Consider the following 26,224-nt stretch of genomic DNA (forward strand, 5'->3'; position numbering starts at 1 on the left):
GATATATGGACTTCAACTCCAAGAATTCCCCAGCCAGCAAATGCTGGCTGAGGAATTCTGGGACTTGAAGTCCAGATATCTCCAAGTTGCCAAGGTTGAGAAACACTGGCTTAATGTCTCTCCTCCATGCAAGCTTCGGGATCTTAACACCCTTAACATTAACATTAACACCCTTGAAAATGTCCAAAGATACTTCACCAGAAGAGCCCTTCACTCCTCCACTCGAAACAGAATACCCTGCGAGACTAGAGTTTCAATCCTGGGCCTAGAAAGTTTAGAACTAAGACGCCTTAAACAAGATCTAAGTATTGCCCACATGATCATATGCTGCAACGTCCTGCCTGTCGGCGACTACTTCAGCTTCAACCACAACAACACAAGAGCACAGAACAGATTTAAACTTAATATTAACCGCTCCAAACTTGACTGTAAACAATATGACTTCAGTAACCGAGTTGTCGAAGCGTGGAACTCATTACCGGACTCCATAGCGTCATCCCCAAACCCCCAACACTTTACCCTTAGATTATCTAAGGTTGACCTATCCAGATTCCTAAGAGGTCAGTAAGGGGCGAGTACAAGTGCACTAGAGTGCCTTCCGTCCCCTGTCCTACTGCTCTCCTATATCTCCTATACCTTTCTTCTATTCCTATATCTCTTCTTCTATTCTTTCATTGATATGTTCTATTACTATATATTCTTTTCTATTATTTCTTAGATATATTTTACTATGAGTATCTCCTCTATAACCTTCATCATGTATTTTACTATGTGTATATAGATATATACCCACTAAAACCCTCATTGTGTATTGGATAAATAAATAAATAAATACATACATACATAAATAAATAAATAAATAAAATGTTTATCCTATCTCCTAATTTTCCCTTGCGCTCACACTTCTTCCAACCTTTGATAAATTCAGTTTTGCCAATGAGGCAAAAGGCAGAAAGCTGTTTGTTGGGGCCGAAGGATAACGGATAATGTCCACCCTCCACTGGAACTGGCCAGAGGGATGAGAGATTGGTCAGTGGTGCAATCCAGCCCAGCAATTTGCCAACAATGCCGATTTATTTTTAGTAGCCTTCCCCTCCTTGTGTGTCAGCATATTTGCATTTATTAGCAGCAGAGACCGCTGTTCCTTTCGCATCCTTTTCGCTTAATCTACTCCACATTCAAACCCCGCTGGAGGAGGGAGGGGAGAGAAGGAGCAGTTTGCAAACTGCTAGTAAAGTTCTCTCTACTCAAAGAGAGGCCTTGGGTAGCGTCCAACAACCAGCACCAGTTATGCCAGCAGAAAGTCAGAAGTTCAAATATGTAGGTTCTTGCTTTCGGGGAGATCATTTTTGTGATTGGTTACAAAGCAGCCTGGGCCCAAATTTCTCGTGGCTTTCTTTTTTTTAAGGCCCTCCAAACTCACAATATACGTCCATCCAAGGGGCTAAAATTCTCTCTCTCTCTCTCTCTCTCACTCACTCACTTTCTCTCTCTCTCTCTCTCACTCACTTTCTCTCTCTCTCTCTCTCTCTCACTCACTCACTTTCTCTCCCTCTCTCTCTCTCACTCACTCACTTTCTCTCCCTCTCTCTCTCTCTTTTTACAAGTCTCCTTTATTATACAATATCTGTGCATGTATGGCCCAAAGTTCTATAATATGGACTGTGAGCGGGGAGGGGGAGAGGGAAAAAGAGAGTAGGGACAGACAGAGAGAGACAGAGAGACAAACAGAGAGAGAATGAGAGAGATACAGAGAGGGCGGGGAGGGGGAGAGGGAAAAAGAGAGTAGGGACAGACAGAGAGAGACAGAGAGACAAACAGAGAGAGAATGAGAGAGATACAGAGAGAGAGAAAGAAACAGAGAGAGAGAGAGAGAATGAGACAGACAGAAAGAGACAGAGAGGTAGACAGGGACAGAAAGAGGGAAAGAATGAGAGAGGCAGGGATAGAGAATGAGAGACAGAGAGAATGAGAGAAGAGAGAATGAGAGAATGAGAGAGAAACTGAGAGAAAGAGAAAGAGAGACAAAGAGACAGAGAAAGAATGAGAGAAAGAGGCAGAGAGAGAGAGTGAAATAGATACACAGAGAGAGAGACAGAAAGAAACAGAGAGAGAATGAGAGACAGAGAGAAAATGAGAGAGAAACTGAAAGAAAGAGAATGAGAGAGACAGAGACAGAGAAAGAATGAGAGAGAGAGAGAATGAGAGAGAGAGGGAGAATGAGAGAAAGAGGCAGAGAGATAGAATGAAACAGATACACAGAGAGAGAGACAGAAAGAAACAGAGAGACAATGAGACAGAGAGAGAGACAGAGAGGTAGACAGGGACAGAAAGAGAGAAAGTGAGAGAGAGAGAGAGAGAATAAGAGAGAGAATGAGAGACAGAGAGAATGAGAGAAGAGAGACAGAGAAGAGACAGAGAGAGAATGAGAGAGAAACTGAGAGAAAGAGAATGAGAGAGACAGAGAAAGAATGAGAGAGAGACAGAATGAGAGAGAGAGTCAGAGACACAGAGCGACAGAGCAACAGAAACACAGAGAATGAGAGAGAGAGAAAGACAGAGAATGAGAGCATGAGCGAGCAAGAGAATGAGACAGAGAGAGAGAGAGAGAGAGAGACATAAAGTGAGAATGAGAGGGAGAAAGAGAGAGAGGGAGGGAGGGAGAGAGAATGAGAGAGAGAAAAAAAGAGAGAAAGACAGAATGAGACCATGAGCGAGCAAGAGAAAGAGACAAAGACACAGAGACAGACATAGAGGGAGACAGAGACATAAAGTGAGAATGAGAGGGAGAAAGAGAGAGAGGGAGGGAGGGAGAATGAGAGAGAGAGAGAAAGAGATAGAGAAGGGCAGAATGAGACCATGAGCGAGTGAGAAAAGGAGACAAAGACACAGAGACAGACATAGAGAGAGACAGAGACATAAAGTGAGAATGAGAGGGAGAAAGAGAGAGAGGGAGGGAGGGAGAGAGAATGAGAGAGAGAGAAAAAGAGAGAAAGACAGAATGAGACCATGAGCGAGCGAGAGAAAGAGAGAAAGACACAGAGACAGACATAGAGACAGAGACATAAAGTGAGAATGAGAGGGAGAAAGAGAGAGAGGGAGGGAGGGAGAGAGAATGAGAGAGAGAGAAAAAGAGAGAAAGACAGAATGAGACCATGAGCGAGCGAGAGAAAGAGACAAAGACACAGAGACAGACATAGAGAGAGACAGAGACATAAAGTGTGAATGAGAGGGAGAAAGAGAGAGAGGGAGGGAGGGAGAATGAGAGAGAGAGAAAAAGAGAGAAAGACAGAATGAGACCATGAGCGAGTGAGAGAAGGAGACAAAGACACAGAGACAGACATAGAGAGAGACAGAGACATAAAGTGTGAATGAGAGGGAGAGAGAGAGAGAGGGAAGGAGGGAGGGAGAGAGAACAAGAGCTTCCAGTCTACTCAGTGCTTTCCTGGCCCTGCCTGCCATTATAATTTAGTGCGCGCTGACTGCAGCGACCCTGTGCAGCCTGACAATCGTAGCCCAACCCCATAAAAATACAACATGTTCTCCTCGTTTGCACCAAGGTTGGAAAGACACGCGATAAAAATTCAGCACATTGTGTGCTCATTTGGCAGGTTGCACTGTTGTAGTGATCGTCTTGGAGCTAAAACAGATGAGCTCGACATGATGTTCGGAACGAACCATTTCAGACTCGTAAAAGGGGGGTGGGGGAGAGAGAAAAAGAAATTGAGCAATGCTTTTGTGCCTTCGACAGATTAAAAATATGCATCATGTTGGTCCAGGAATTTCAACTCCACATGCTAATTAAGGGTTATTAATCTAACTCTAACCCCCTAGTCATACTTGCGGGGAGGGGGTGGGATGGCTCTACCCCAACATGAAGGTTTTCTGCTTCTCATTTAGCCTTCAGACAATACTACGGTGGTGGGGCTAGAATTAGTTACTTTACAATCAGACTCTTTAGACCAATCATAAAATTATCTTCCCAACTGCTAGCGGCTGCCCTAAGCTCAATGCTTACAGAGCCAGATTACTAAGCGTTTGGCCACACTTTATACTATACTGCTCAAAAAATTAAAGGGAACACTCAACTAACACATCCTAGATCTGAATGGATGAAACATTCTCATGGAATTCTTTGTTCTGTACAAAGTTGGATGTGCACAACAGCAGGTGAGATTGATTGTCAATCAGTGTTGCTTCCTAAGAGGTATAACAAGCAGGAAGAGGGAGATTGTGATCCCCTTATATAGAGCGCTGGTGAGACCACATTTGGAAGACTGTGTTCAGTTCTGGAGACCTCACCTCCAAAAAGATATTGACAAAATTGAACGGGTCCAAAGACGGGCTACAAGAATGGTGGAAGGTCTTAAGCGTAAAACGTATCAGGAAAGACTTCATGGACTCAATCTGTATAGTCTGGAGGACAGAAGGGAAAGGGGGGACACAATCGAAACATTTAAATATGTTAAAGGGTTAAATAAGGTCCAGGAGGGAAGTGTTTTCAATAGGAAAGTGAACACAAGAACAAGGGGACACAATCTGAAGTTAGTTGGGGGAAAGATCAAAAGCAACATGAGAAAATATTATTTTACTGAAAGAGTAGTAGATCCTTGGAACAAACTTCCAGCAGACGTGGTTGGTTAATCCACAGTAACTGAATTTAAACATGCCTGGGATAAACATATATCCATTGTAAGATAAAATACAGGAAATAGTATAAGGGCACACTAGATGGACCATGAGGTCTTTTTCTGCCGTCAGTCTTCTATGTTTCTATGTTTCTAAATAGCACTTATATATTACTTCATAGTAGGTTACAGCCCTAAGCAGTTTACAGTCAGTGTATTGCCTCCAACAATCTTGAGTCCTCATTTTATTGATCTTGGAAGGATGGAAGGCTGAGTCAACCTTGCCAATCACAGGTCCTGAAAGGTTGCAACTGTCGTAAATACATGCCAATGTATTGGGATATATAAATATGTACAGTAGTCCCTCACCTATCGCTGGTGTTACGTTCCAGACCCGGCCACGATAGGTGAAATCCGCGATGGGGAAATTTATCAACTGATAGTACTTATTTAAGTATTTATATTGTAATTGTTTGGTAAATTTTCATTGTTTTAAGTGTTTATAAACCCTTCCCACACAGTATTTATTTTAGATACAGTATTTAAATACAGTATTTACAATTTTAGATATATTTTTTTTGAAAAACCTGCCGATCGAGTTCCGCGGGCTGTTTAAATCTGCCGATCGACTTCCTCAGAAACCCGCGAAGCAGCGAAGATCCGCGAATGATTTTTCTCCTTAATATTTTTTGAAAACCCGCAATGAAGTGAAGCCGCAGAAGGTGAAGCGCGATATAGCGAGGGACTACTGTATTGGGGTATAAATACATAGCCCAAGTTGGATCACACAAGATTGTCCGTGGGGATGAGGTGATAGCTGCTAAGTGGAAGAACTGCTCATCCTTCCATTTTCCAACGTTATAGTAACTTTGAATGAGCGCTAAAGAAATAGTTATACATCCTTGGAATAACACCCTCCCTCTCACCCGACCTTATGCCTCAACAGGATAAAATACTTACTGTCCAACCTCATGGAGAATAGGCGCAGGGCAGAGCATATAAGTAGATTCCACTCTTTCCGGTTTAACATCTAAAAATAAAACAAAGAAAAGACCAAAAAAATTCATATATGGTATAATTGGGTAATATCTGCTTAGCAACAAAGAAGATAAAACTGTTTCTCTCTGACATATATGTGGGTATATGTATCCTTTGTGTTGTGGTTGGCTCTGGCCCAGCTCCTGCCCCAAGGAATGTGGAGGTGGATGTGGGGAAAACATCCACATGCCACAGATCTGTTTTGCTCCCGATAGAATCTCACGACAAAGGCTCCTCTGACAAAGGAAGCATGAGTGACAGGGAAGAGGGGACCTTGGCAGACAGCCAGGAGATCAATCATCCTTATCATCCCTGGATTCTGAACAAGAACGTATGACAGACCCACGCATGCATAGGAGAGGACAACTGAAGGATTATTACAGGAGATAAGTGAGGCCACCTGTGGTTGGGTGGGGCTGCTGTAATTAGTGCGACAGATAAAAAGAACAGCGTGCTGGTTTAGCCTTGTGGAAGTTTATCTGATTCATACTTTCGTCAAGATTGTGGTTTTTGCTGTTTCCCTGTTCAAGACTGTGTGTGGACTTTCCGGACTTTGGAATTGGACTCAATTTTCCCAGTTATTGGGTGAGCAATTTGATTGCATTTGACCTGTGTCTTGTGTGTACCAGAAAATCCCTTTGACATTTAAAAGGGGTTTTTTTTTCTGTTTTTCTGTTGATAAAGACTTTTGGTTTTCCTTTTATCGTGTGGTGTGTGTCTTTCTGGACTAATTACCCTGTAATTACGGGCAGTTGGGACACGCCGGCAGAACACTTTTGTATGACCTTTGCCCAGGTTCGCCTGGTACAGTAATCCCTCGCTACTTCATGGTTCATCTTTTGCGGATTCGGGTTTTCAGAGGGGGCTTAAATCCATTCAATCCATTGAAAATTTTAAAATTCATAAAATTATTCTACAGTGCTACTGTACTCTATAAAAGAAACTGGTAGGATATCACATGTAGTTCCAGCTGAGACACATTATAGAATGACTGTTTAATGCAAAGGGTGGGTATTAAATGTCCAAATACTCATTAAATACATAAAAAACTATATTTCCTCTAGTTCACGGAAATTCGTTTTTCACGGGGGGTCTTGGAACGCATCCCCTGCGAAAAACAAGGGATTACTGTATACCAGTTGCGTCCCTTTCTGGATCAGGAAGCTTTACACACAGTCATTCAGGCCCTCATGACTTCCCGTCTTGACTACTGCAACATGCTCTACATGGGGCTACCCTTGAAGAGTGTTCGGAGACTGCAAATAGTCCAGAATGCTGCCGTGCGAACTGTCATGGGTGCACCTCGGTACACCCATATAACGGCTGTTGTGGTTAGCTCTGGCCCAGCTCCTGCCCCAAGGAATGTGGAGGTGGATGCAGGGGGAAAAATCAAAATGTCATAGGCCAGTTTTATTGCCGACAGAATCAGGTAGTGAAGTTTCCTCGGAAGAAGAAGGTGGGGGTGACTTGGAAGAGGAGGACTGGGCAGACAGCCCAGGAAGCCAATCTCCATTATCTTCGGTAGATTCGGATGATGAATTGCTAGACCCATGCATGCTTAGAGTTATGCATAGGAAAGAACAACTGAAGAAATATTACAGGCGATGGAGAATCCACCTGTGGTTGGGTGGTGCTCACGTAATTATAGCAGCTGTTAAACTGGCAGCGTGCGGGCTTAGCAGCGTGGAGATTATCTGAACCTAGTTGTTGGGAGTCACGGAGTTTGAGAAAAGACAGAAGGAAAAGGGGGGACGTGATCGAAACATTTAAATATGTTAAAGGGTTAAATAAGGTTCAGGAGGGAAGTGTTTTTAATAGGAAAGTGAACACAAGAACAAGGGGAGGGCACAATCTGGGGTTATTTGGGGGAAAGATCAGAAGCAACGTGAGAAAATATTATTTGACTGAAAGAGTAGTAGATACTTGGAACAAACGTCCAGCAGACGTGGGTGGTAAATCCACAGTCACTGAATTTAAACATGCCTGGGATAAACATATATCCATCCTAAGATAAAATACAGGAAATAGCATAAGGGCAGACTAGATAGACCGTGAAGTCTTTTTCTGCAGTCAATCTTCTATGTTTCTATTTATTTATTTTGTCATTATTGTTGGCGTTCCAGGTTTTCCCCCACCCAATTGAAAGTTCACAACCCTGCACCACACCCACAAACCATCAAATCTTCACACTCAACTGGATACAAGTGCAGGCATTTGTCTTTGAATAAATAATTGTGTTATGACTAAGTTTCTACCACTTCAGTAACAACAACAACAACAAAAACCTCCCTTCGAATGGTCATAAATGAACGGCGGTAAGTTAAGGACTATATGTACACTGATGACTGTGCTGTAGGGATACTCACCTATGCTTGTTCCGTTTACCATATAACTGCAGGTGGCACTATCTGATGTCCTACCCAACGTCAATCCTACTCCACGTAGAACGACTTGAAACTCCTCTGGAAAACAGAACCAACGATTCATCAGCAAGTGGACAGACGCCAAGTTTCCTTACTGACTTTTGACAGCGAAATAAACCCTTTAATATTTTATACTCAGCGTTTGATTATGTTCATACTTAATGCCTACGATTTTGGAAAGAAAGTAGAACACGTTAAGAAACTCTTGTCCTTATAAAGCCGCTGGAGAAGGAAGGAAGAGAGTGGGAGGTCAACTGATATATATCCCCAGTGATAATTCTTTTCACCGAATTTCCCAGTGAATTTTGAGAGGGTGTAATTTGGATCGCATATGTGTTTATCCAAACCATCATCTTCTAAATCTCTCTCTATGTTTAAATTAAAAAAACAAGAGAGACACAAGCTGCAGCTCTCTACAATCCTTCCAGAAGTTGTCATTAAATTATATATTTTATTTATTTTTATTTTTAATTTTTTTTATTGTTTTCCAAAATATTTATCACAAGTTTTGATTGGTTTTACAGATCTTAATCCATCTCCATTACCTTTTGTATATACAGTGATACCTCATCTTACAAACGCCTCGTCATACAAACTTTTCAAGATACAAACCCGGGGTTTAAGATTTTTTTGCTTCTTCTTACAAACTATTTTCACCTTACAAACCCCCCGCTGCCGCCGGGATGCCCCGCCTCCGGACTTCCATTGCCAGCGAAGCACCCATTTTTGTGCTGCTAGGATTCCCCTGAGGCTTCCCTCCATGGGAAACCCTGCCTCCGGACTTCCGTTGCCAGCAAAGCACCCATTTTTGTGCTGCTAGGATTCCCCTGAGGCTTCCCTCCATGGGAAACCCCACCTCCGGACTTCCGTTGCCAGCGAAGCGCTCGTTTTTGTGATGCTGGGATACCCCTGCTGGGATTCCCCTGTTGCATCGCAAAAACAGAGAAGTCCAGAGGTGGGGTTTCCCATGCAGGGGAGCCTCAGGGGAATCCCAGCAGCGCAAAAACAGGCGCTTCGGCTGGCAAAAGGGGTGAGTTTTGGGCTTGCACGCATTCATCGCTTTCCCATTGATTCCTATGGGAAACATTGTTTCGTCTTACAAACTTTTCACCTTAAGAACCTTGTCCCGGAACCAATGAAGTTTGTAAGACAAGGTATCACTGTATCTTTCATTCTTTTACATCTTACATTTAATAATATACATTTAATAATATACATTCATTTATATATTTCATTAATATAATACATTTTCTAAATAAGAGAAAAAGACATTTGCGAGGTATCTGTTATTTTTTCCATTTGTACTGATACTTTGTATTGTATTGTTTTTATATTTTCTTTTGAATCCATTCATGCCATTTGTACCATGTTCATTTTGATTCATTAATTTTATTTCCCTTGATTGAATTTGTGATTTCATCCATTTCTACACATCTGTATATTTTGTCTATTATTAAATTTTCTGTTGGGGTCTGTTCGTTTTTCCACATTTGTGCAATCGCTATTCTGGTTGCTGTATTTATGTGTGTTATGTTTTAATATGATGGGAAGGGCAAATTATTTAACTTAATAGGGAACAATTATGAAACAAAAAGGAATATTCATATGCACTGATTTCAATTTAAAATAAATGAAACCAAGTTTACTCGGGAGCCTTTTTGGGGGTTCTATCACAAAAGCCAAGTATAGGCTACCTATGATGCACAATCACAACTAAACTCAAAATTTCTTTCGCTAAGCAAGACGTTAAATGAGTTTTGCCCCATTTTACAACCTCTCTTGCCACAATTGTTAAATGGATCCCTACAGTTGTTAACTTGGTAACATGGTAGTTAAGTGAAGTGTTAGATTCTAAATCCCATGTTTTTTAAAAAACTTGTTCTGATCTTTCATTGTGTTGTGGTTAGCTCTGGCCCAGCTCCTGCCCCAAGGACTGTGGATGTGGGGGAGACATCCACATGCTGCAGGCCTGTTTTGCCCCTGGTGGAATCTGCTGATGAAGGCTCCTCTGACCAAGAAGACAGGAGTGACAGGGAGGAGGAGAGTGTGGCAGACAGTTCAGAAGGAGATCACTTATCTAGTTCCTCCTTGGATTCAGAACAAGAGTTAATGATACAGCCACGCATGCGGAGAGCGATGCATAGGCAACAACAACTGAGAGATTATTATCAAAGAAAATGAGGCCACCTGTGGTTGGGTGGGGCTGTGGTCATTAGTGAGGCTGCTATAAAGAGCAGCCTGTGGCTTTGGCCATTGTGGAGGATTATCTGATAGTTGTGTTTTGTGACTGCTTTACTGACTTTGACCTTTTGTGTGCTGATTTTTCCCAGCTTTGAAACTAAACCAGAGCAAAGTGTGTTTCACTTTGTGAAAGAAGAAGGACTGTGAATTGCCTCACAGCTGCAAGCTAAGTATCACAGAACTGATAAGGGACTTGTACAAATTACCAGTTTGTTTGGGGACGAGTGCTCTTTGCTATACAAAAAGAGGGCTTAGGTTAAGTGAATTTTCATTATAAAGAACATTGTTTTGAATTTTCAAACGTGTGTGCGTCTTAAATTTGTACCTGTGAATTTTTGGGAGGAGTCTACCAGAGAGCCTGACAGAACAACCTATGACACACAATCACAATTGAACTCAAGATTTCTTTTGCTAAGCAAGACGTTAAGTGAGTTTTGCCCCATTTTGCAACCTTTCTTGCCACAATTGTTAAATGAATCCCTACAATTGTTAACTTGGTAACGTGGTAGTTAGGTTCTAAATCCCATGTTTTTTAAAAAAAACTTGTTCTGATCTTTCACTGTAAATAAACATTGACTTGACTTGACTTTAAACATCGAAAGAGGAAACGGGAAGGAGAGATGAAAATCCAATACTCTTAAACACAAAGACTTTTTTATGAATTGAAACAAATTTTAGAAAGAGCCTGGCTCAAGACTACACGAGGGGAAAGGGAACAAGTCAGTCCAGTCACTCACTCCATCATCAACAGCCAGTGTAATTGAGAACTTGCGAAACCTGGTTTGTAAATGAGAAACAGCTGTTTCCAGCCCTGTCATTTCTTTTCCTGCAATAATCCTCATATTTCACATTTTGGTTAGGGAATATCATTAAATATCCACGAAAATTAATAATTTCTAACAGTTATTGCTAAGTGGGAATAAAAGCTGTTTCTCTAATGACCCAAATTCTCTTAGTAAGCAGGAGGTTGGATTAGAAAAACTGCAAGGTCCCTTCTATTCTATTCTATTCTATTCTTCATTCCAATATTCTATCCTATCCTATCCTATTCCATTCCATATTCTATTCTATTCTATTCTATTCTTCATTCCAATATTCTATCCTATCCTATTCCATTCCATATTCTATTCTATTCTATCCTAGCCTAGCCTATTCCATATTCTATTCTATTCTATTCTATTCTATTCTATTCTTCATTCCAATATTCCATCCTATCCTATCCTATCCTATCCTATTCCATTCCATATTCTATTCTATTCTATTCCATTCCATTCCATTTTTCTTTTTTCCCCTTCTGGGGTCTGGGTATGTTTTTCCTATGGCAGTAAATGAGGTTGAATGTGTATAATTTTAGAAGAGTTGTGCACGCGTGTTTGTGTACATACATATACAGTTTAAATAGTAGATAATGTATATTTTTGTGTACCTGTGTGTAAAATGTATGTACACATATGGCATATATGCATAGAATTAAATAGTATATTTGGGTGTTCAGTAATAGTAAAGAGAGAGGGAAGCGGGGAGAGGCCAGGCACCCTAAGCCTAACTCTTGACGTGAATGTCAAGGTGGCCACCTTTAAGCAGGTCACATGATCTTTAAGCCACACCCCAGTCACATGATCGTCAGGCCACTCCCACCTGGTCACATGGCAGGCAAGCCACACCCACAAAATAAGCTATGCCTAGTGTGGTAATAAAATTTTTTGCAGCCCTTCACTGCAGCAGATCCTTCCAAAGGTACAAGAAATCCTTGATGTACAACTACGATTGAGCCCCGAATTACTGTTGCTAAGTCTCGATATGTGAAAGATAAAAAAGAATGGGGCATAAATAAAGAATTCATGGAATTAGACAACATTTTATTAGGAACAGATGAGAAAGTGATAGAAAAAAATTTCAATACCTACTGGAATATGCAATGTGGAATAACAAGTGAAAGAAAAATTTTTGGCTATAGTATTGAATTAGACAAATGGCAGGAATTATGGGAGAGGAATTAAAAGTTAAGCTTAGCCACTACGTTTAAAGAAAATTGTACAAGATGTTTTACAGGTGGCATCTTCCAGCCACAAGATTAGCTAAAATGAAAAAAAAACCTATCACCGTTGTGCTGGAAGTGCAAGACAACGCCAGGAACCTTCTACCACATGTGGTGGGTGTGTCCGAAAACTAGAGATTTTTGGCATCAGATAAGAAGGTGGCTGGCAGAGACGTCAAACCAAAGTGTAGATTTAAAGCCAGAACTATTCCTGTTAGGGATTACAAAAGATAAATATAGCAAAGGAACAATATATTTAATTTTGCCTATACTAACAACAGAAAGATTGGTCTTCGCGCAAAACTGGAAAAGCAAAGAAAAAAGATAAAGAATATATTGAGGTGTATCATGAAGTATTGTATTGGCAGTTCTGTGTCAGCAAAAACTTCAGAAGAGAAGGATTTGGGGATAGTGATTTCTGACAGTCTCAAAATGGGTGAGCAGTGCGGTCGGGCGGTAGGGAAAGCAAGTAGGATGCTTGGCTGCATAGCTAGAGGTATAACAAGCAGGAAGAGGGAGATTATGATCCTGCTATATAGAGTGCTGGTGAGACCACATTTGGAATACTGTGTTCAGTTCTGGAGACCTCACCTACAAAAAGATATTGACAAAATTGAACGGGTCCAAAGACGGGCTACAAGAATGGTGGAAGGTCTTAAGCATAAAACGTATCAGGAAAGACTTCATGAACTCAATCTGTATAGTCTGGAGGACAGAAGGGAAAAGGGGGGATATGATGGAAACATTTAAATATGTTAAAGGGTTAAATAAGGTTCAGGAGGGAAGTGTTTTTAATAGGAAAGTGAACACAAGAACAATGGGACACAATCTGAGGTTAGTTGGGGAAAAGATCAAAAGCAACATGAGAAAATATTATTTTACTGAAAGAGTAGTAGATCCTTGGAACAAACTTCCAGCAGACGTGGTTGGTAAATCCACAGTAACTGAATTTAAACATGCCTGGGATAAACATATATCCATCCTAAGATAAAATACAGAAAATAGTATAAGGGCAGACTAGATGGATCATGAGGTCTTTTTCTGCCGTCAGTCTTCTATGTTTCTATATTGATTTGTGCAGAAATGGACAGGCTGGCTTTAGAACTCAGAAACAAGGGTGAGACAGAGTATTACGAAATCTGGAATAAAATGTATCTCAATGGTTAGAAATGAAGAGGAAATGTCGGGGCAGAAAAATATTGATACATTGAGAGTTGAAAAGTATTATTATAGTATTGTGTGATACGCAAGAATCGTACAGTGGTACCTCTACCTACGAACACCTCTACTTAAGAACTTTTCTAGATAAGAATTGGGAGTTTTTTGGCCTCTTCTTAAGAACCATTTTCTACTTAAGAACCCGAACCTGGAAAAATTTCCCAGGAAATTTGAGACCTCACGAAGGCCCGGCCAGTTTCCTGCCATTCCCCCTGGGTTTCTCTCTCTGGTGCTCTTACCTATGAAGGGATATATGTGTTTGAAGCTTGATAGACTATACCTATTTAAATATCGGGTATGAACAGCGATGGGCTGTGAGCCGGAATGCTAAATTGCACTTGCCGCCGCAGCTCATAAGTTCTTGCGGGGCCAGCGTGATTTTGCTGCTGCACCTGTAGAGGTAGCAAAATCGCGCATGGAGCCGCAGGTGCGCCCGTGTTTGGTTGCAGCGAGCATAATTTAGTGTTCCAGCTCGTAGCCCACCACTGGGTATGAAGGTTACTTGTCGTTAGGTTAAAAAACTTTATGGAAATATTTGAGCTGGAAAACATTGGTCTGTGCATACTGCCATCTTTTTTTTCCTTTTTATTATTATTTATTATTTATTATTTATTATTATTTATTGGATTTGTATGCCGCCCCTCTCCGCAGACTCGGGGCGGCTAACAACAATGATAAAAAATAACATGTAACAATCCAATTTAATAAAACAACTAAAAACCCTTTTGCGATTTTTCAGCTCTCTGACCATGCGCAGAAGTAAAATCGCTCAAGGGGACATGCGCGTGTGCACAAGCATAGCAATGCACACCAGTAGGAAATGTGAGAGGAACCCTCCCCTGTACTTTAGTCTTTTTTATTTCACAAAATTATTGAGGATATGACCTAGGACAGTGGTACCAAACCATTTTTGGCTTGGGTGCCAAAAGGGCAAATACTTGCATGCTAGCGCATGTGTGTTTGCCCACACCCATAATTCAATGCCTCCCCCCATGCATTCTCACACAATCCTCTCCGCACGCTGCACTCCCGTGCTTGCGTGCAGACCTCACTGAAGCCTCTGGTTTCAAGGCTAGGCCGTTTTTGGCTTCCAGAGAGTCTCCAGGAGGATGGGGGAGGGCGTTTTTAGCTTCCAGAGAGTCTTCAGTAGGATGGGGGAGGGCATTTTTGACTTCTAGAGAGTCTCCAGGAGGATGGGGGAGGGCGTTTTTAGCTTCCAGAGAGTCTTCAGTAGGTTGGGGGAGGGCGTTTTTGGCTTCCAGAGAGTCTTCAGTAGGATGGGGGAGGGCATTTTTGACTTCTAGAGAGTCTCCAGGAGGATGGGGGAGGGCGTTTTTAGCTTCCAGAGAGTCTTCAGTAGGTTGGGGGAGGGCGTTTTTGGCTTCCAGAGAGTCTTCAGTAGGATGGGGGAGGGCATTTTTGACTTCTAGAGAGTCTCCAGGAGGATGGGGGAGGGCGTTTTTAGCTTCCAGAGAGTCTTCAGTAGGTTGGGGGAGGGCGTTTTTGGCTTCCAGAGAGTCTTCAGTAGGATGGGGGAGGGCATTTTTGGCTTCCAGAGAGTCTCCAGGAGGATGGGGAAGGGTGTTTTTGGCTTCCAGAGAGTCTCCAGGGGGATGGGGGAGGGCGTTTTTAGCTTCCAGAGAGTCTTCAGTAGGTTGGGGGAGGGCATTTTTGGCTTCCAGAGAGTCTCCAGGGGGATGGGGGAGGGCATTTTTGACTTCTAGAGAGTCTCCAGGATGGGGAAGGGCGCTTTTGGCTTCCAGAGAGTCTCCAGGAGGATGGGGGTGGGTGCTTTTGGCTCCCAGAAAGTCTCCAGGAGGATGGGGGAGGGCGTTTTTGGCTTCCAGAGAGTCTCCAGGGGGATGGGGGAGGGCATTTTTGACTTCTAGAGAGTCTCCAGGAGGATGGGGGAGGGCGTTTTTAGCTTCCAGAGAGTCTTCAGTAGGTTGGGGAAGGGCGTTTTTGGCTTCCAGAGAGTCTTCAGTAGGATGGGGGAGGGCATTTTTGACTTCTAGAGAGTCTCCAGGAGGATGGGGAAGGGCGCTTTTGGCTTCCAGAGAGTCTCCAGGAGGATGGGGGAGGGCGTTTTTGGCTTCCAGAGAGTCTCCAGAGGGATGGGGGAGGGCATTTTTGCCTCTGGAGCCTGGAGAGGGTGAAAAATGGCCCTACCAGGCCCACCGAGTTTGGGAAGTGGGCTGTATCAGGCCTCAAGAGGGCCTCCGGGGGGAGGACAGGGGGGCATTTTCGCCATCCCCAGACATTGAATTATGGGCGTGGGCACTCATGTATGCACAATAGCACAGATACACATGCGGGGAAAAAAGATTCGCCATCACTGTCCTAGGTGTTGAAAACGTAATCAATCTCCCCAGGTTACATGTATGTCCCACCACACACGCCATACAACATTATTGTAAGTACGCCTTTCTTTTAAACCTACAACTTACGAATTTCCTGGAGAGGAAACTATAAGAGTTTAAATCTGTTAACACAGGCTTTGGCAAACGGGAGCAAGGGAAGGGAAGGTTCCTTTGATTCGCATCTTCCTACTCAGCATATGGAAGTGCAGTTACACATTTTGCCCAAGGATGTAACAGCAGGATTGTCAATATTTTCACATTGTTTTCCAGTCACACACTCACCTCCTACACAAACGCTTGAGGGTTCCAGATTTAAGATTTCCGTGCACGATTGCTTCAGTATCTGTTTGGGGTAAAATGGGGAAAAAAATATTTTTGACTAATGTATATTACATTAGGGTTGTGGGTTTTCTTTTCAAGGGAACAATAATTCTGCTAACGGGAATTATGAGAGAGAGAGAGAGAGAGAGAGGATAGATAGATGGTAGACTTAGATAGATGATAGGTAGGTAGGTAGGTAGGTAGGTGGGTGGGTGGGTGGATGGGTGGATGGATGGATGGATGGATGGATGGATGGATGGATGGATGGATAGATAGGATAGATAGATAGATAGATAGATAGATAGATAGATAGATAGATAGATAGATAGATAGATAGATAGATAGATAGATAGATAGATAGATAGATAGATAAATAGATAGATAGATGATAGAGATAGATAGATAGATAGATAGATAGATAGATAGATAGATAGATAGATAGATAGATGATAGAGATAGATAGATAGATAGATAGATAGATAGATAGATAGATGATAGATAGATGATAGATAGATAGATAGATAGATAGATAGATAGATAGATAGATAGATAGATAGATAGATAGATAGATGATAGAGATAGATAGATAGATAGATAGATAGATAGATAGATAGATAGATGATAGAGTTAGATAGATAGATAGATAGATAGATAGATAGATAGATAGATAGATAGATAGATAGATAGATAGATGATAGAGATAGATAGATAGATAGATAGATAGATAGATAGATAGATAGATAGATGATAGATGATAGAGATAGATAGATAGATAGATAGATAGATAGATAGATAGATAGATAGATAGATAGATAGATAGATAGATAGATAGATGATAGAGTTAGATAGATAGATAGATAGATAGATAGATGATAGAGTTAGATAGATAGATAGATAGATAGATAGATAGATAGATAGATAGATAGATAGATAGATAGATAGATAGATAGATAGATAGACAGATTGAGTTCATTAAGTCTTTCCTGATACATTTTTTGCTTAAGACCTTCCACCATTCTTGTAGCCTGTCTTTGGACCCGTTCAATTTCATCAATATCTTTTTGTAGGTGAGGTCTCCAGAATTGAACACAGTATTCCAAATGTGGTCTCACCAGCGCTCTATACAGCGGGATCACAATCTCCCTCTTCCTGCTTGTTATACCTCTAGCTATGCAGCCAAGCATCCTACTTGCTTTCCCTACCGCCTGACTGCGCTGTTCAGTCAGGCGGTAGGGATAGCAAGTAGGATGCTTGGCTGCATAGCTAGAGGTATAACAAGCAGGATTTCAGCAATTTTTCTGCTTCTTCCCAAATAAATCGCCAAAATCTGTCATGCGCCTGCGGTCCTCTGAAGCCCCCTTTTTGCTGGCAGAGGCACCAAGGGCAGTCCTTCACTGTTTCCAGGGCAGTCCCGCAAGCCAGATCGAAGCACCCCATGGCCCCGGATTCGGCTCTCAGGCCTTGAGTTTGATACTCCTGCTTAAAACAGTCACTAAATGTGCAGAAATGTCCAAGCTAACAATGGAATTGCAAAATAGGGATGAGACGGATTTCTACAAAGCATGGGACAAATGGTACCATTGGTTAAAAAAAAGAATTTACTTAAAAATTATTCATCAAGAAAAATGTCCAACTAAAACGTGTAAAACCGGTAAACTATGACGTGAATCATAATATCCAATTGAAACGTTAAACTGTAAACATTGATCGACACAAATTTTGAATTACAAAGAAACTGAATGAACAAACCCTTAAACCACTGACTGATAAGTGTTGGCACTAGAAACTACGTCAAATACATATGGATAAAACTTCAGGAAAATCTACAGCATCTATGTGCTTAAACCACAAGCCGCAAAACATGGAAGCCCCAGCTCTAACGCTGGCACTCCACACTCTTCTTACTACTCTTTTTTTTGCTCTATATTTCTATCCTTCCTCCTCTTGTATTTCTTTCCCTTCTTTCCAAATCCCTTTCCTTTTCTTCCTTTCCCCTTCCCCACTCACGCGTACTATATAAGTAAACTATAATTGCTAGAATGTACATTATATATATTCCCCTTACTTTTCTGTACCCTGTTTTTAATGTATATATCCAATAAACATATTTAAAAAACAGTCACTAAACGAACTGTGGTAAATCAAGGATTTCCTGTACTTAAGTTTGGGTTCCCTGGCACAGTGATTTTCAACCTTTTTTGAGCTGCGGCACATTTTGTACATATACAAAATCATGGGGCACATTGAGCGGAGGGGAGTGGGGGGGGGCTAAAAAAAGTTTGGACAAAAAAATTCTCTCTCTCTCTCTCTTCCTCCCTTTCACCCTATTTCTCTCCCTCTTTCTCTCTCTTCCTTCCTTCCTCTCTCTCCATCCCTCTTTCTTTCTCTTTTCCTTCCTTCCTCTCTTTTTTGCTCTCTTTCTATCTCTCCCTCCTTTCCTGCCTCTCTTTCTCTCTCTCTCTCTTGCTTTCTCTCTCTCTCTCTTGCTTTCTTTCTCTCTCTTTCTCTTTCTCTCTTGCTTTCTTTCTCTCTCTTTCTCTTTCTCTCTTGCTTTCTTTCTCTCTCTTTCTCTTTCTCTCTTGCTTTCTTTCTCTCTCTCTTTTTCTCTCTCTTGCTGAGCTTCGCGGCACACCTGACCATGCCTCACGGCACACTAGTGTGCCACGGCACACTGGTTGAAAAACACTGCCCTGGCAGACTCTCGCCTAAGTATTGTGTGAGCATCAACCACTAACAATGAAAAGGATTTTTTAAAAATACTTGAAAACAAGCCTCAGTTTGCGTGTAAGCAGATTGGCTGCAATATTTCCTGTCTTTAATCTGACTGTATTTGCTAATTCCTGTTGCAATTACAGGAAGCTGGTTGCAACCACTATTACAACATTTCCCAGGATTTCAATTTCCTTTTTTTAGCATACACATGCTTACAGATGTGGGAAGTAATTTTTTTTAAAAAAACTGTATTTACATCATCCTTGCCATCTTTATCTCCAAGAAAGAAAAGCTTTAATTATGTCGGGTTGTTTTGGTTTTGTTTTTTTTAAAAAACTGCTGTGTATATGGATTACCAAGACGTCTGCAGTTTACAGTAAAAATAAATTTCAATTCAAGCTCAGTACATTAAGTTTAAACTAATTGATAAATAAAAACACAGCAAATAAAAACAAGTAAGCAAGAATGAAAGAAAGCACCTTCTTTCACAAGTGGTGGTCATGACCCGAAGCGAAGAAACATTGGACAAAGATACATAATTGGTTACAGGAAATAATGGAAATAACAGTAGAATCTATCCCAGAACTTTTATATTAGGTATATTTAAAAGGCAATAATAATAATAATAATAATAATAATAATAATAATAATAATAATAATTTATTAGATTTGTATGCCACCCCACTCCACAGACTCGGGGCGGCTCACAACAATAATAAAAACAACGTGCAATGTAACAAATATAATATTTAAAAGAAACCATCTAAAAACCCCGTCGTTTAAAAACCATACAACACAAGCATATCATACATAAAACTATATAAGCCTGGGGGAGATGTCTCAATTCCCCCATGCCTGGCGATATAGATGGGTCTTAAGCAATTTACGGAAGACAAGGAGGGTGGGTGCAGTTCTGATCTCTGGGGGGAGTTGATCCCAGGGGGCCGGGGCCATCACAGAGTAGGCTCTTCCCCTGGGGCCCGCTAGACGACATTGTTTAGATGACGGGACCCGGAGAAGGCCAACTCTGTGGGACCTTATCAGCTCTTCCCCTGGGTCCTGCCAGATGACATTGTTTAGTCAATGGGACTCGGAGAAGGCCGACTCTGTGGGACCTTATCAGCTCTTCCCCTGGGTCCCGCCAGACGACATTGTTTAGTCGATGGGACCTGGAGAAGGCCGACTCTGTGGGACCTAATCGGCCGCTGGGATTCATGCAGTAGAAGGCGGTCCACACAACTATAAAAATGCACGCAGCTGATCCACTGCCAAAAGTTACATTTAAAAAATTTATAAAATTAAGGGAGACTAGGATAGATCTATTTCGCCCTTGTTTCGGCCTCATCAGCTAGCCATACCCTCACTGGGACTTGAATTTGCAACCTTTGCCTTGTAAGGCAGATAATTAACCTCTAGGCTACAGTATCCAATCCATTCAGCTCTCTACCAAGGAAGGGTTACATGTTTTTTTGTGTTGAATCACCCTGGAATATTGAAGGAGCATCACAGCTCCTTATTGGCCTCTCAGCCCAAAGCATTTCCAAAGCAAGTAATTTATTCATAGCCGACAAACTATATTCTGTATGTGTCACATGTTTTTGCTGAATTTGAAAATTATATATATATATACTGCTCGATAAAATAAAGGGAACACTCAAAGAACACATGCTAGATCTGAATGAATGAAATATTCTCATTGAATACTTTGTTCTGTACCAAGTTGAATGTGCATAGCAGCCATGTGAATTTTATTGTCAATCAGTGTTGCTTCCTAAGTGGACAGTTTGATTTCACAGAAGTTTGATTTAGTTGGAGTGATATTGTATTGTGTAAGTGCTCCCTTTATTTTTTTGAGCAGTGTGTGTGTGTGAGTGTGTGTGTATGCACATACATACACACACACAAACATATATATATATGTGTGTGTGTGTGTGTGTGTGTATGTATGTATCACATGTTTTTGCTGAATTTTTAAAATTAAGGGAGACTAGGATAGAAACATAGAAACATAGAAACATAGAAGTCTGACGGCAGAAAAAGACCTCATGGTCCATCTAGTTTGCCCTTATACTATTTTCTGTATTTTATCTTAGGATGGATATATGTTTATCCCAGGCATGTTTAAATTCAGCTACTGTGGATTTACCAACCACGTCTGCTGGAAGTTTGTTCCAAGGATCTCCTACTCTTTCAGTCAAATAATATTTTCTCATGGTGCTTTTGATCTTTCCCCCAACTAACTTCAGATTGTGTCCCCTTGTTCTTGTGTTCACTTTCCTATTAAAAACACTTCCCTCCTGGACCCTTTAACGTATTTAAATGTTTCGATCGTGTCCCCCCTTTTCCTTCCGTCCTCCAGACTATACAGATTGAGTTCATTAAGTCTTTCCTGATACGTTTTATGCTTAAGACCTTCCACCATTCTTGTAGCCCGTCTTTGGACCCGTTCAATTTTGTCAATATCTATTTGTCAAGCACTATTTCGGCCTTGTTCTGGCCCCATCAGCTAGCCATACCCTTACGGGGATTTGATCCTGCAGCTTCTACCTTGTAAAGACAGAGAATTACATATATACATACATACACACACATTACATACACACACACACACACACACATATAAGGCCATTACAGGAGAGCAAAGCATTTGTGCAGCGCGCCATCAATCGAAGCTTATCAGTAAACTTTCTTGAGCGAACGCTAAAATAAGTGAACGGAAGAACAGACAACCACATCGGTTTCCTGTGTTGAACGTGGAGCCTTCTACTTCTTATGTGCTCCCGTGTCAAGCGCTTCCGGATTGGCAACCACAGTTCTTCTCAAGAAACAATGGTTGAGCAAAATCTATATCAAGTAAAAAACCAAGGCAGCATCTCCAAACGCAGCACCTCCCATCTTTACTAACCAAGTCTTGTCCTCATTGTGGACAGGTAAGTCCTCCACTTACAACAATTCGTTTAGTGCCCGTTCAAAGTTACAACAGCATTGAAAAATATGAGAATGGAATAGAAATAGAAGAGAAGAGAATAAAATAAAATAAAATGTGGAATGGAATGGAATAAATGGAATAGAGTAGAATAGAATGGAATAGAAATAGAAATAGAATAGAATAGAAATAGAAATAGAAATAGAAATAGAAATAGAAATAGAAATAGAAATAGAATAGAATAGAATAGAATAGAATAGAAAATATGGAATGGAATGGAACAGAATAGAAAAGATGAAAGAGAATGGAAGTCTGGCAGGACTAGTTTGTTACAAATCCATGTTGGCTCTGGTTAATTATTGCATTCCTATCCAAGTGCTGGCATACATGCTGTTTTATACAGTAACTTGTTCAAGGAGACTTCAAGGTATTGAAGTCACACTCACAGGCCTGTAGTTTCCTGGTTCCACCTTTTTACCCTTTTTGAAGACAGGGACAACATTTGCCCTTCTCCATTCTACAGGGACTTCTCCTGCTGTCCATGGATTTTCAAAGATCCCTGCAAGTGGTTCCGCTATTACTTCTGCTATATTTGTCTATTTACAAGGAAACGGTGCTTGAAACAGCACTGAAGTCATAGGAATGTCAGTCCGACTGCCAAAAGTCCACTGTTATCAGCCCAGTTGATAACAAGCATCCAAAATAAAGTAATAAATTTAAGTCAATAGTTCTTACATTGACAGGTACTAACAAATGCCCTCAAAAACTAGGATTGCAGGATTGCAGAAGGATTTAAGAGAGAGACTCTTTGGCTGCTAGTTCTCTCTCTCCGTATAGGAACACTGAAGCTCTGCAACAGAATTCCCATCATCCTCCCTTTTATACTATCAGAGTTGACAAACTGTGCATAGAAGTATTCAACGCCTAGATCTACGTCGCTGGAGATATTCTTGTCTCCCTCGCGTTCTTCTTACCCTCGCGTCTAGTACTGGGTCCACAATAGCCCCCTCTTCATCTGACTCCACCATTACCACAGCTGGGGGTTCTGCAGTCTCTGGAGGTTCCCCAGCCCCTGACTCTCCCTCACTCTCATCTTCCAACTCCTCTGGTAAACACACTGACCTATGATACCCAGATGGGGCCTGGTTCATTCTCCTCAAAGTCCCTGATCAAAGGAGCCGGATGGGAGCCAACCACAACAGGTTGCTTCACAGCTGACCATGGTTTGGGATGTTTTTAAACCCACCCATCTTCTGTCTCATTCTCGTGGGAAATTACGATGATCCATGCAAGGCAGGAAAGATTCAAGCCATTTTTCTTGCAATAGATTCATTTACAGAGAAAGGGACCTGAGAAAAGATTTGACACCCTTCCTGTTAAAATCTATCCACAATACATAAGCAAGGTGGGTGGGTGGAAGGAAGGAAGGAGGGAGGGAACAGAATGAGTAACATTTTGTCAGTTAGCAGAATATGCTACACGCCAATTCGTTTCATAGCATCGTTTGACTTCAAGAGTTCAAGAGGTTTTGGCAGCACATATTGCCATCAATCAGGCTGGGTTTTTTTCTCCCCCTTTGCAAAATCAGCATAACATCTGGCATCTGTTCTTCCCACCAAACAATAGACAGAGTTCAGATTTAGGGTAAGTCTACAGGATAGCTCGACTTCTGTCCATCCCACACAAATAGACACAAATATCAATTGAATTTGACCATTGCAAATTTTTAAATGCAACAAGTAAAGCTGTCCATGAATGAATCAATGCTATTTTTTTTTTTAAAAAGGCCCCACTTAGATGTTTATACAAGGTGATGCAGAAAATATTCCTACCATCCCGTTCAGTTCTGGAGACCTCGCCTACAAAAAAATATTGACAAAATTGAACGGGTCCAAAGACGGGCTACAAGAATGGTGGAAGGTCTGAAGCATAAAACGTATCAGGAAAGACTTCATGAACTCAATCTGTAGAGTCTGGAGGACAGAAGGGAAAGGGGGGACATGATCGAAACATTTAAATATGTTAAAGGGTTAAATAAGGTCCAGGAGGGAAGTGTTTTTAATAGGAAAGTGAACACAAGAACAAGGGGACACAATCTGAAGTTAGTTGGGGGAAAGATCAAAAGCAACGTGAGAAAATATTATTTCACTGAAAGAATAGTAGATCCTTGGAACAAACTTCCAGCAGACGTGGTTGGTAAATCCACAGTAACTGAATTTAAACATGCCTGGGATAAACATATATCCATTGTAAGATAAAATACAGGAAATAGTATAAGGGCAGACTAGATGGACCTTGAGGTGTTTTTCTGCCGTCAGACTTCTATGTTTCTATGTTTCATCCCTGCTTAAGAATAGCGGGACTGGCATAAACTTTGTAGGTATTCCGAATATTCAGCATCACTTTTGATTTTCATTGTGGATTAATAACACAGAGACTTGTAACTCGGAAGTATTCTGCATTTGACACAGAGATTTGGCCATGGCTGTTTCTTCTAAAATTATATTAGAATATTATATTTACCTAAATTAAAAAATTACTTACGGGACCATCTACCATCTCATGTATCCCAGCGGCCAATCATATCCCACAGAGTTGGCCTTCTCCAGATCCCATCAGCCAAGCAATGTATTGGCTGGTGGGGCCAAGGGGAAGGGCCTTCTCTGTGCCGGCTCCAGTTCTCTGGAATCAACTCCCCCCTGCCCCCACCCTCTTGGCCTTTCAAAAGGCTTTCAGAAAGCTTTGCCGGCAGACCTAGGGCTGTTGAGCACTAACACTCCGCTCCGGCTGATAGTATGTTAGTGGTACTGAATAAATTATGGATGAATAGCTTTTTAACGTTGGGATTCTTAAGATTTTGTATTTGTTTTATGTTGTACATCACCCTGAGTCCGCTGGAGAAGGGTGGCTTATGAATTTAGATAGATAGATAGATAGATAGATAGATAGATAGATAGATAGATAGATAGATAGATAGATAGATAGATAGATTGATAGATGATAGATAGATAGATAGATAGATAGATAGATAGATAGATAGATAGATGATAGATAGATAGATAGATGATAGATAGATGATAGATAGACAGACAGACAGACAGACAGACAGACAGACAGATAATTTAAAATTTAAGAAAATCATATTTTTTAGGAGGCAGGAAGCAGCCCCCAAGTCTTTCTTAACAGCTCACAGCAGATGCCAGCCCTTAAAAGATAAAGATCTTATGGAAAGAAGAACCTATCTAGATGGCTCTATTCATAAGCAAAGCAAATGCTGCAGGCAGAAATCCATTCAAGACAGGATATTTTAAAAACCGCTTGCAGCAAAGTTTTGACAGCTAACAAAAGTGGACTGATTGCATGAGAAGCAACCCGCTCACCCAAGATCCAACACAGGACAAAAGCCAATTTAGGCATAGGAGGAATTGCCCAATCGGAACACCCTTTCGGAACACAATCCTCTTCATTGCACCATCCCAGAGCAGTCCAAATTTCTGGGAGATCAGATAAACAATAAGCCAGAGGCTGGCCAGATTAACTCAGACAAGCACACTTTCTAAGCGACCAGTCATAAGACAAGAAGTACCTATATGGCCAATCGGAAGTTTAACAATATAATACTGTATAATATAAACAAAGAAGAGCTTTTATTGCCTTCCCTGCTGATTCACTATATAGCCTATGTAAAATGCTGCTCCTTTAAGAATGCTCTGTTCTAAACTTGTTGCCCTTCGCTGAATGGAAATATTCTGGAGTGCAAAGCACTTGGCATACGAAGCATATGTATAGCTATGAATTGCGATCACTTCCTTCAAAAGTGATTTCTAAGAAACTTAGCTTTGATAAAGACATTTTGAGCTGTTCCGGCTGTCAAATTCAACTTGAAAACACAAGCGTCCATAAGGGAAATGACATAAGACAGAAAGAGAGAGAAACAGAGAGAGAGAGAGACTGAAGCAGCAGGAAATATATAGAAACATAGAAACATAGAAGACTGACGGCAGAAAAAGACCTCATGGTCCATCTAGTCTGCCCTTATAATATTTCCTCTATTTTATCTTACAATGGATATATGTTTATCCCAGGCATGTTTAAATTCAGCTACTGTGGATTTACCAACCACGTCTGCTGGAAGTTTGTTCCAAGGATCTACTACTCTTTCAGTGAAATAATATTTTCTCACGTTGCTTTTGATCTTTCCCCCACCTAACTTCAGATTGTGTCCCCTTGTTCTTGTGTTCACTTTCCTATTTAAAACACTTCCCTCCTGAACCTTATTTAACCCTTTAACATATTTAAATGTTTCGATCATGTCCCCC

General features: G+C 41.1%; 1 protein-coding gene across 2 annotated transcripts in view; it reads right to left on the reverse strand.

The window, feature by feature from the left end:
* The window catches only part of ANTXR2 (ANTXR cell adhesion molecule 2), a 197,596-nt gene that overhangs the window by 126,434 nt on the left and 44,938 nt on the right, over positions 1 to 26,224 (reverse strand). For both annotated transcript variants that reach the window (XM_070756933.1, XM_070756934.1), the window contains exons 8-10: positions 16,229 to 16,289; positions 8,033 to 8,128; positions 5,589 to 5,658 (exon numbers count right to left, since the gene is read on the reverse strand). In XM_070756933.1, the coding sequence (XP_070613034.1) occupies positions 5,589 to 5,658; positions 8,033 to 8,128; positions 16,229 to 16,289 (227 nt within the window). The remainder of the gene's footprint in view (positions 1 to 5,588; positions 5,659 to 8,032; positions 8,129 to 16,228; positions 16,290 to 26,224) is intronic.

The sequence above is a fragment of the Erythrolamprus reginae genome, chromosome 7 (genome assembly GCF_031021105.1).
Source record: "Erythrolamprus reginae isolate rEryReg1 chromosome 7, rEryReg1.hap1, whole genome shotgun sequence".
In the NCBI taxonomy this organism is placed as follows: Eukaryota; Metazoa; Chordata; class Lepidosauria; order Squamata; family Dipsadidae; genus Erythrolamprus; species Erythrolamprus reginae.